At 40.2% G+C, this 12,181-nt stretch overlaps 2 protein-coding genes across 3 annotated transcripts in view; one reads left to right on the top strand and one right to left on the bottom strand.

Moving 5' to 3' along the window:
* The window catches only part of RPGR (retinitis pigmentosa GTPase regulator), a 45,158-nt gene extending 33,132 nt beyond the window's left edge, over positions 1-12,026 (bottom strand). The window contains exons 1-6 of one of the 2 annotated variants that reach the window (XM_060182621.1): positions 11,807-12,026; positions 8,434-8,559; positions 7,851-7,943; positions 5,925-5,987; positions 3,553-3,711; positions 1,998-2,147 (exon numbers count right to left, since the gene is read on the bottom strand). In XM_060182621.1, the coding sequence (XP_060038604.1) occupies positions 1,998-2,147; positions 3,553-3,711; positions 5,925-5,987; positions 7,851-7,943; positions 8,434-8,559; positions 11,807-11,870 (655 nt within the window). In that variant the 5' untranslated portion in view covers positions 11,871-12,026. The remainder of the gene's footprint in view (positions 1-1,997; positions 2,148-3,552; positions 3,712-5,924; positions 5,988-7,850; positions 7,944-8,433; positions 8,560-11,806) is intronic. The other variant, XM_060182620.1, reaches the window with a different exon arrangement.
* TSPAN7 (tetraspanin 7) overlaps positions 1-12,181 on the top strand; it is a 316,558-nt gene that overhangs the window by 62,356 nt on the left and 242,021 nt on the right. The window lies entirely within an intron of this gene.

Below are 12,181 nucleotides of genomic sequence, written 5' to 3'. Positions count from 1 at the left end.
ACAGGGGGTTGAACTTGGGACCTCAAACTTTTAAGCTCAATGCTCTAGTCACTAGACTACTTCCTGAACCTCCAGCTTATTTTCTTAGGACCAATTTGCACAAATAACACTGATTTAATTTCATTATGAAAGTCTCAGACCCTGAGACTACAGTAGTCTTTCCTGGGCAGAAACATTACATTCACATCCTTGTAGTTCACTGCCAAAGAGAAAACATACCCTGTGTGGCCTCAAAAAGGAAAAATCTAGGAAGCCTATGTTCGACTTTTCGAGAAGATCTATCTTTTTCCTGTTGCTTTTACTTTGTGTCCTTTGCTATAATAAATCTCAGTCTTGAGTATAGTCTGCTATTGGAGATTGTGAGTCCTTCCAGTGAGTTGTAAGTTGAGAAGTTATAGGACATCCAATACAGCTGTTATGCATTCCTAAAACTTGACCAATTACTGCAAGCACACCTGTACTAATCTTCTGGATTGATTCGTACAGAAAAGTGAAGTTTTCTGAATCATAGTTTTTATGACTTATTTGAGAAACACTAGCCCATATGAGGTGCTCTGTAAGTCAGCACTTTTCTCCTTTTCCTCATGCCTCTTGCCTTGCATATGAAACAAGTTACTAAGTCCAGATGGGTCTCTTTCCATCTCTGTCTATACATTCCTATTGCTCCTTATATCTTAATATGGGTGGGTGGATTATGTGTTATGTGAGCTATATCTCAGTAAAGCTGCCTTTAAAAAGAAAGATAAAAACAAAAACCTAAACAAGTCCACTGTACTGTCTGTTGGTTAAGATACATAATTATGCCTTCCACCCCCTATACATACACACACACACACACACACACACACACACACACACACACACACACACACACAGATTAAAGTAGTTTAGTCACAAAGCTGATTCTTATAGTTTCACTAACCCCAAATATAGGCAGTGTTTTTGCTTGGTGTTTTCGTTTTTCTCTTCTTTCTTTCTTTTTGGTTTGTTATATGAGCAAAGTGAACATAGACTAATGAACCTCAGGAGCTCTACTGTCACCAATAAGTTGGTTGGAGGTACTGTTCCAAAAACCATAATCATACTCCCAATATTATTAGTGTGGATATAGCCTGCATAGAACCCAACGTTTCAGGCATTTTGTCTAAGGTAGAAGAGACTGACAGTGAGCATATGAAACAGGAAAACTGTGGATGCTGAGAAAATTTCCATCAAAGGAAATGACAGTCCATTCTGAACTATCTTCCTTTGTCATCTTGTCTTTATCTCTGCTACATTTTTATTTTAGATAGAAGCAGAGGTAAAGAAAGAAAGAGAGACAGAGACAGACAGACAGACTATAGCAGCAAAGCTTTCTTCAGTGAGTTAGGGGCTGTGCTTGAATCTAGGTTGTGCACATGGCAGAGCAGTGTCATGCCCCATTTCACTGCTCCATTCACCTCTGCTTTTACAATGATTCACTTTTGGTAACAATAAAGCAAATAAGCAGACTGAGAATAGAATAGGTAAAAGTATAGAGACAAGTAGATCTAGAGGTCTTGCTTTTAATGCTAAAAGGCTCTGAGAAATTTGAAAAATAAAATTTAGGAGGGTTTCTAATAAATAAATAGTTTTTTATTAGAAAAATAGGCTAATATTGATTTTAAAAATTAACTTGTGAGAGAGAGCTTGAAATTATGAACACTCACTACTGAAATGGAGAAACAGCACCTCAGGAGGTGGAGCAGCAGATAAAGTGTTGGACTCTCAAGCACGAAGTCCTAAATTTGATCCCCAGCAGTACATATGCCAGAGTGATGCTCTAGTTCTTTCTCCCCCCTTCTCTTTTTGATTAATTAAAAAACTTAAAAATAAATGGAGAGGTACTGTAACTAAAGACCAGGATTATTTAATTACATGGAATTATTTCTATGAAACTGTAGAATGTTACAATAAGTTTCTTATTTAGTGATAACTTAGAAATGGGAGCTAGCATGATGAATCTAAAATATTCTTACTTGTTACAAAAGCAGAATGGTAATATCCACAAGAGATCCAGGAGATTGGTTTCCCAATAGTAACTTGGTGAGGGACACACACATTAGATATATTTTGTAAACCAATTTGCCCTTCAGAATTGTCACCCCACATAAAAAGTTTTCCATCCTCTATAAAGAAAGCAAGGAGATAAACGTTTTAAAAGGCAACAGGGCTATAATCCTGTTGTTGTATTTCAAAATAAAAGTGCTACTAAGATATTTCTACCAGTTAGCTACTTAAGAGTTCAGCTCCTATTATAACATGCTTCTGAAATGATAAGAGAATAACTTAATATAAATCACTTTTGTCATGTCCATATACTTTATCTCAATAGTAAAGCAGAATGTATGTCCTCTATCAATCTTTTGTAATTCTAGGATCTCTAAACAGAAAATGGTTTCCTCTTTCTGCGTCCACCTGCAACTGAACTGAATGGTGGCACATGTCACACCAGACACCTCCTGGGCAAGTCCTAGATCCAAAAAACCTGACATTAAGAAAATTGCAAAAATGATGTTTCAAATACATACATCTTTTTTTTTTTTTTTTACAAATTCCACTTGAAAATACAATTTAGCTCCATATAATGACACTACAATGGCATATGTAACATTTTATTTTTTATAAGGATTTATATGTCAGGAAAAGTTAAACTAGGACAGATATTTTAGAAAGAAATAATCGAAACTTAATCTTCAATTTAAAGTTTAAATATTTCAAGGGATTTAATACAGCAAATAAAAGCAAAATCCAAAAGAAGAACCATGAGAAGGCTACTAAAATGTGAACTGCAGAGCACACAGAACTGAAGGGATGGTGCTGCTGGTACAATTTGGGCTCCCCAGAGAGGCAATACAATTCCTTAAGTTGTACAACACTCAACTAGAAAAAGGGAGCACACCAATAGCTTCTTCAGTAAGGCCAGGTTGACCTTCACTTCAAATTAAAAAGGAATTCTCAAATAGGGTTTTGATAGGGATGGCAGAGAGATGCAATAGCTATTACAAAGTATATATTTAAACACACACACACACACACACACACACACGTGTGTGTGTGTGTGTGTGTGTGTATTTATATTTGTTTCTGAAAGCAACTACATTAGTGTTTCAAGTATAAATTTTTGAACACACATGGAAGACAGTATTTAAGAATACCTGAAGGAGTAAAGATAGCATAGCTTAGAATTTATTTAACAATCACAATCTAAATCTATGTTCACACTTCATTATAAATAACAACAAATTATAATGCTTTCAGTTTTATTTTAAGTGGCTCCTAAAACTTAATCAAAGAAAACTAAATAGCAGCGCTATCTTCAATTTCTGAGCTGGTGTATTCCCTCTCTCTTTTTTCCTTTCTTTTTTTATCATAACACTGCTCAGCTCTGGCTAATGGTGGTGTGGGGGTTTGAACCTGAGACTTTGGAGCCTTAGGCATGAGAGCCTCTTTGCATAACCATTATGCTATCTACTCTCACCCCGGTATATTTTCTCTAAAGAAAAGGAGTATGCCCCTATTAGAAAGTCTCACCAGTTAGTGCAGCTGAAGTGTTGGAACCAGCAGAGAGCTGTTTAATCTTATGCTGAGATGTAAAAAAGCCGATGGGATGAAAAGTGTTTCTCTCTTCAGTGTCACCGAGTCCTAACTGGCCTTCATTATTTCCTCCAGTTGCATATACACGGCCTCCTTCTACACAAGGAAAAGATAATGTCAGCATACTATAGTCACCATTTTAATGACACAGGCCAGTATATACCAAATATTTCTCCTATTAACAGTGGAAATTAACCTACTAATTAATGAAGAGTTTCATTTGTTGGCAAAAAAAACAAAAACAAGGCTTTGCATTTTATTTTAGAAATCATTCGTGAGTTTAAGAAGCAATTGAAATGCATAGAATGTGTGGAATGTGTTTTCTTACTAACGTAAAGCTTTATTAATTCAGAGCAAATCAATGAGGAAAGAAATCTCCAAATAAGCTTATAAATCAAACTATCTTAAAAAGAGACATGGTTCATTAATTTTAACTCCTATACCTATAAGAACCGAGACATAATAGGTAACAGAAAAGTAAACTGAAGCAAATCCAAGAACATAATTAAAACATGAAGACTTCATGTTGTATAGTTATTTTTAATTTTCTAGCTAAATAGCAATAAAGCATAGCATTTGGTGTGTTTAGGAGAAAGAACCCCACACTCATATTATTTCTCTCATCTAGCCATTAGACCTTTGCACCTGTGCAGGTCCTCATGGATAGTAAAGATGGTAAGGTGAGTGTTCTAGCAGGTAAGCCTCGTCCTGGCACCTAATTTCTTAACTAAGTAAGAATATTATGTCTAGGTCCAGAGAGAGAGAGCTTACTGGGTAGGCTGTCTGCATTGTTGTGCATGCAACCCATGTGCAAGCTCTAGAATCACATGGGAGGTGCTATGGCAAAAGAAGCTTCAGTGCTGTGATATCTCTCTGTCCATTTAAATGAAAAAAGTGGCCTGGAGCAGTGAAATCAGACATATGATAACATTATTGGGAAGTTCTGAATCAAGATTTTAAAAAGCATGCCTATTTAAATCAGTTATATCTGTCATAAAAATTCACATAAAGTTAAATGATTGGAGAAACAGATAAAAATCAATAAAAACTAAAAATGATATAATTTTAGATAAAATGAAACCTAATTCTAATTAAGGAATAAGACTAGCAGTTTTCAAATGAAAGATGCTACAAGAACACACAAAATTGGATTGCACAATTAAGTATACATAGAGAAAAAAGGGGGCCAGGTGGTGGCACACCTGGTTGAGTTCACATGTTACAATGCACAAGGACCCAGGTTCAAGCCCCCAGCCCCCACCTGCAGGGGGAAAGCTTCAGGAGTGGTGAAGCAGAGCTGCAGGTGTCTCTCTGTCTCTTTCACTGTTTATCTCCCCCTTCCCTCTCGATTTCTGTCTCTAATAAAGATAAATTTAAAAAAATTTTAAAAAGAGAAAAAAAGTTGAAGAAAAGAATGTTAAAGCAGTTTTCAGTAATCTGCATGAATAAAAAGCTTAATGGTCAGAAAAAGTTCCATGGAAAAAGGCAACCTGCAACTTAAAAGGTAAGAATATGAGTAAGAGACAAAGTATAAATGAAGACAGAGAGGTGAGAGAAAGAGAGAGAGAGAAGGAAGGAGGAGGAGAAGGAGGAGGAGGAAGAGAAGAAGCAGCAGCAGCAGCAGCAGCAGCAGCAGCAGCAGCAGCAAGGACGAGAACAGTCTACAGAAAGCAGCAGCTGTGTGGGGAGGAAAAGAGGAGGACAGCTAAGTGGCCAAGGCTAGAATGGCTAGCTGTTTCCATAGCTTTGTTCAAGACTACCTTTTCTCCAGTGAATTGTTTGGGTACGATCTAGACTGTATTCTGTTCCATTATTTTGTGTCTATTTTTCCCCTTAAATATAGCCTTAATTGCTGTAGCTTTATAGTAGGTATTAAGATCAGGTAGTCTTGCAATTTTGTTTTTTAGAAAATTGTTCTGGCTATTTTCCATCCTTTGCTTCTCTACAGTATTTGGCTTTTAATAGGAATCATGATAGCTCACATCAGTCTTTTTGGGGTGGGTGGCTTTTACTGACTCTCAGAAAAGTGGGAACACCAAAATTGGAAGCAACTTGCCCTGGACACATGCACATAGGTAAGGATATCCTGTCTCTTGATGTCATACAGAAAAACAACTTTTTCTTAAGCCACTGAGTATTCATCAGCATGTTTTCAAAGGCAAACAAGTACGCTAACCACAGTTCAAAAAAAAATCCTCAACTTGCTACTGTCAAAGTACTGTAAATTACTTTTACAAGACTACAAATGTTACTAGAGTTAAGCTTCAGTTCTCAAATTAGACAGAAGTCATAAAAATTGAATAATATACCTGTTGAAACTAGAGTGTGGTTCCTTCCACAGGCAGCAATTTTCACTTTTTCAGGTTTTAAAGCTAAAATACAGAAATGTGACAAAATATTTTTGTGGTTAAGAAAATAATCAATAATCCAGGTCACATGGCAACGAAGTGACAGAAATGAGATTTTAAACCGAGGACTCCAAAATTGATATTTTCAAAACTAGTTGTGTATCACAGTACCTGTGGAACTTGGAGAAAAATGTAGCTAGCACAGTCTCACCCTTGGATAATATGAGTGAGTAGGTCTGAAGTAAGGATAGAATTAATCTGTGGTATTAAGATTCACTTCATTTCTCTCCTCAGCAACTTTACTAATCTGCTACATCATAGTCAACCTCACCTTCAACCTCACACTATAAATCTGATATTCATGTGAAAATATACATAGGCTAGTTAAAATTCATCATTGATTTACATATTAAAATCTTCAGAACATCTCCTAAATGCTTAGCATATGGTTTGCAAAGATGACTTAGTCAGAGCTCCTGTCTTAAGGATCTCATACTCTTGACAATTCTGTTAGATCATACAGTGTGGTCTGGGAGGTGAGTGGATAAAGCATTAGACTCTCAAGCATGAGAAAGGCTGAGCAGGGGGAAATAACAGCATAATGGGATGAAAAAAAAGACCGTTAGATCATATATGAGAAAAGATATTTCAAAGTAAGGATCGTAGTCACTGAGAATATAGCCAAATGCTTGGCAAATTTTGTTCAATAAATACCTCTTGACTAAGTAAAACAATTTAAAAGTTCCATAACAATGTAACTAGTACAGTTGTCATCCCAAGGAATCTCCATCTCCCTTCAAGTTTAGCTGATTTTCTTAAATTAAACCCAAACAGAAGATTTACACATAACATTAAAGCTTTGTAAAGATATATACCCATGTTTTAAGGATCAGTTCTGAGTTAAAGTATTTTTGTCCTGTTCTTTTCTTAACATTTATTTATTTATTTATTCCCTTTTTGTTGTCCTTGTTTTATTGTTGTAGCTACTATTGTTGTCTGTCTTTGTTGTTGGATAGGACACAGAGAAATGGAGAGAGGAGGGGAAGACAAGAGGGGGAGAGAAAGACACCTGCAGACCTGCTTTACCACCTGTGTAGCAACTCCCCTGCAGGTGGGGAGTCGGGGGCTCAAACCAGGAGCCTTACACTGGTCCTTGCACTTTGCACCACGTGTGCTTAACCCACTGCGCTACCGCCCGACTCCCTGTCCCGTTCTTTTAAGACACTGGAACTAATCAGTGCTGAAGTTTTTTGTTTTTTTCCCGGAGTTTATCTACTTACTACATGCAGAAGGATAAATTGTTTTATAAAGCCAGTAACTACATAGAACTATGATGTCTATGACTCTAACAATTAAGATTGTTCTTATGGATACAATAACTAGCATTGTTCTTATGGATACAATAACTAGCATTTATGTAAGCTTACAAGTAGGATATGTAAGTGTAATACTGTAGAATCATTTCTTCCTATATGATCTCTGAGTTTAAAAGCAATGTGCTGTGGTCCGGGAGGTGGCGCAGTGGGTAAAGCGTTGGACTCTCCAGCATGAGGTCTTGAGTTTAATCCTTGGCAGCACATGTGCCAGAGTGATATCTGGTTCTTTCTCTCTCTCCTCCTACTTTCTCATTAATAAATAAGTAAAGTATTTTTTTAAAAAGCAATGTGCTTGGTAATCATTATTAAATCACTAATAAATAAAATGAATGAAGGATGTAAAAAAATGACTTTTTTATATCCTAATATATATAAAAACAGTTTTCAATATCATATGGGAAATAGTTAAATATCAATAATATTCAAGTAAATATGGGGGAAGAACCACATAATCAATAATGAAAGTACTTTATACAGTTTTAAGTATCTGAAGTAATAAAGATCCCCAAACCTTTGACACATGTTGGCTTTGTAACAGTTGTCTTTGATCCTAATCCTAACTGACCCCAATTGTTACTGCCAAAGACGTAAAGTTTCTTATTTCCTGTTGGGAAAAAAAAAAGAAAGAAAATTTAAATAGATGCACTTTCAACAGGAAGCAATGTGAAATGAAGTCATTACAAACCAATAAACGTTTTACTTTAAAGTTGTTGTTTTTCCATGTTGAAACAGGTTATCTTGTCTACCTAAGCACAGGCAGACTCTGTCTGATAGTTTAAAATAATTTCTAAGTGTATGCAGCTTTTTATCATATATATTAATAACATATCAATAGCATATTAATGCAAATATATTTATTGTAAGAAAAGTATATTCATATGTCATGTTCAAATCTACTAAATAACCTAACATTTTAATTTTTTTAATTTATTATTCAAAAGGCTCTCAAATCAATTTGTCAAGAATTCTCTAGCAACGTAAAAATAAATACCTTTTTCTACCTATTAATATTTTCAACACGTGAAATATCACAAGGCTACAGTATTTGGGATTCTCTCAGTATTACTATCTTCACATAGGATGTTATTACTAACCTGTAACAACAGCAGTATGTTCATCTCCACAAGCAAGAGCAATAGGCAAATCATTCTTAAACCAGAATTTGCCAGGAGCATTCTCATAAAATTTAGTTTTTCCAAATGTAAACACTGCACCCGAATCTGCAAATACAGAATTGTTTCTGTTTTATAACCTTTATCATGTTGTCTGTCAGCAAACCTGTTTCCAGTAATTTATCTCCACAGACTCCTTGACTTGTGACATCTTGATATCTAGTGCTCTTATTTACTGTATGTCTAATAATCTTTAAAATATTTGCCTTTGTAGTACTTAACGAGCATGGCATCCCAAGTGCCGTTGTTGTAATGTGCTGAGAATGGTTGGTGGCCATCAATATTGCACCCAACCAGTGCCCTTGAAAGACTGACTAACACCTTCCACCATCTAGCCCGAGTGAAGGCTTTTCTGCATAATCAGTAACAAGCCTGCATTTAGTTTTATCATAAATAACACAAGGCCTTGGGGAAGTTGACATTTAGCATTCTTCAATCATCTTTAAATAGGACCCAAATATGAGTAGTAGTTACAAATGTTGGGTCTCTAAAACAAGGTCAACAAACGGGGGAAAAAGGCAAATTAAAAAAAAAAAGTTCAGTCTGGTACCATTTTGTAAAGAGAGTACCAAACATCTAGTTCCCAATAACTATACACCCCCCAGATCCAGGGTGATAACACTTAAAGAGACTGGCAGATAGCATAAAGAGAAATACTGTACAATAAATATTAATAAATCTAGCCAGGAGGGAAAACCTCTTAAGAACAATTGTGCCTTGATCCAGGAGGTGGTGCAGTGGATAGGGCATTGGACTCTCAAGCATGAAGTCCTGAGTTGATCCCCGGCAGCACATCACCAGAGTTATGTCTGGTTCTTTCTCGCTCTCCTCTGATCTTTCTCATTAATAAATAAATAAAATATTTTTTAAAAAAGAGCAATTGTGAGTAGTCTCGGTTCAAACTGATAATTGAGGTTTAGAAAGCCAAGTCCTAGAACAGAAATCAGGGTTCTTTTAAAATAACTCATTTTAATTATTTGGGCTGGTCCTGGTTTCCCAGGAAACCTTACTTGATACCTAAATTTGGTTTAGGTAACTCTGTTTTACTAACCCCCCCCCCCATTAAATTGCATTGCCTTTTTTAAAAAAAAAATGTGTTCCCTTTTGTTTTATTGTTGTAGTTATTATTATTGTTGTTGTTACTGATGTCGTTGTTGGATAGGACAGAGAGAAATGGAGAGAGGAGGGGAAGACAGAGAGGGGGAGAGAAAGATAGACACCTGCAGACCTGCTTCACCGCCTGTAAAGCGACTCCCCTGCAGGTGGGGAGCTGGGGACTCGAACCGGGATCCTTACGCTGGTCCTTGCGCTTTGCGTGCGCTTAACCCGCTGTGCTACCGCCCAAGTCCCTACATTGCCTTTTTTTTTTTTTAATTGTGTTTAAGTTGTGAACTCCAGGAGGGCAGCAATAGAATCACTTTTGAGTCAAGAGCACGGTAGAAAACGCAATACCCATTTTAGCTCAAGTATGCATTTGATTTTTTTTTTTATCAGAACACTACTAAATTCTAGTTTATGGTGGTGCTCGGGATTGAACCTGGGACCTCAGAGCCTCAGGCTTGACTTTTGCATAACCATTATGCTGTCTCCCCAGCCCTGCATCTGCTTTTGAGTGATGGTTGTGAACCACTAATTAGAAAATCAATTAAGTGTGTCATGGCCACATCTTTTTAAAAAATAATATATTATTATTATCTTTATTTATTGGAGACATAAATAGAGACAGCCAGAAATCGAGAGGGAGGGGGTAGGTAGACACCTACAGCCCTGCTTCACCACTTGCAAAGCTTTCCCTGTGCAGGTGGGGACCGGGGGCTCGAACCTGGAACGTTGAGCATTGCAATATGTACACTTAACCAGATGCGCCACCACCCAGCCCCTCGGCGACTGTTTATTCATAATTCTTTTTTTTTTAAGAAACTATTTTTATTATTATTATTTTGCGTCCAGTGCCAGCACTACAAATCCACCACTTCTGGCGGCCTTTTTTCTCCCCCTATAGGACAGAGAGAAATGGAGAGAGGGGAAGACAGAGAAGGGGAGAGAAAGATAGACTCCTGCTTCACCACTTGGGATGCGAAGCCGCTGCAGGTGGGGAGCCAGGGGCTCGAGCCGGGATCCTTACACTGGCCCTTGCGCTTCCTACTACGTGCGTTTAAACCAGTGCGTCACGCCTGGCCCTCATTCATTAATTTTTTATTTTGCTTTGGCCGCTCTTTGCTTTTTTTTTTTTTTAATTTTCAAGAGAACGAAGGAGGGTGGGAAAGAGAGAGGAGAGATCAGAGCACAGCTTCACAGTTCAAGCAGGTTCCCTCAACCCTGTGACCGTTGATCCCAAGCAGCCGCCGGGGCTCAAACCCGGGACCTGCCACAGATGCTAAAGCGTATACCCCATACGATCCAAGACCATCATTTTACAGAGAGAATATTCCAGAAAGGATCTGAGAGCGTCAAGAGAGGTCTCAGCGTGGCTACTGTCCACAGTGCGTCTGTGGAACCCCCAAATAAGCCTTTATTCCCAAAGTTCAGGGGAGACGGCCGCCGAAGTCCCTTTCGCCCCGTTCTCAAAGTCTTTTCGTCCCCTCCCTCAAGCCCTTCTACCCTCTGGAGCCAACTCTTCATAGTTTTCACTACAGAACCGGGTTCTGGGGACCTCGACATAGGCATTTGGATCAGTTTATAAAGAGCTGGAACTTAGCGCCCCAACCGCCCGCCCGCCCCTCTAGAAACTCAACTAAAGCGGGTTTTCAAAAGGAGAAAAATTAGGTGCCAAATTACCTCAGCCCGCTCCCGGCCTCCCCCACCCCCACCCCCGGCCTCGCCCGCTCCGCCGCACTGACACCCCCTCACCACCACCACCACCACGCCCCCCCCCCCCCCGCCTCCCCTCCGTTTCGCCCCATCCCCGGCTTCCCCCGCCCCGCACCACCGCCAATCTCGGCCTTCCCCGCTCCGCCCCAACCGCCTCCCTCGGCCTTCCCTCCTCAGTCCCCCACCTCCCTCCACCCCCGGCCTCCCCCGGCTTCCCCCGCTCCGCCCCACCGCCTCCGCCTCCCCTCCGCCTCCCTCGGCCTTCCCCCCCTCAGCCCTCCCTCCCCCGGCTTCCCCCGCTCCGCCCCACCGCCTCCCCTCCGCCTCCCCCGGCAATCGCTAGTTGGGGCGGATCAGAGCTCAGGCCCAAGCTGGTTGGCGACGGCCTGGGCCTGTCCCACGACGGGGCCGCCCTAGAGGCGGGGCCTAGCCGCCGGCGGACCCTCCCTCCCGGCCCGCCGCCACCACAGGGAGTGCGACTCACCCGGCACTCGGTCCTCATGTTCCCGCATGGTGAACACGCTAACGGCAGCCTGCGGTTGAGCCATGTTGGCTGCGGGGACGACTCCAAGGAGCCTAAGTCTAAGCCTCAACTCGATGTACGGCCTCGAAAGCCCCCTAAGCCCCCATAACTACACTCCCGGCATCCGCCACTACGCGTCACCGGAAGTCAACAAACTGCCGCTAGGGCAACGGAGGCGGACCGTTATGGCGTAGGATGGCCACGCGAGGTCGTGGGGGGAGGGGCGCGGAGAGCTGGCGTGGGGGGGTCGCGGCGCAGGCGCAGAGCCTTGCGCGAGGCGGTGGGTGCCACGCGCCTTCTAGCGGCCCCGAGGGGCGGGGCGCTGCCTCAAGCTGA

Source organism: Erinaceus europaeus, chromosome X (genome assembly GCF_950295315.1).
Source record: "Erinaceus europaeus chromosome X, mEriEur2.1, whole genome shotgun sequence".
Classification (NCBI taxonomy): Eukaryota; Metazoa; Chordata; class Mammalia; order Eulipotyphla; family Erinaceidae; genus Erinaceus; species Erinaceus europaeus.
This window is presented reverse-complemented; position numbering and strand designations above follow the sequence as displayed.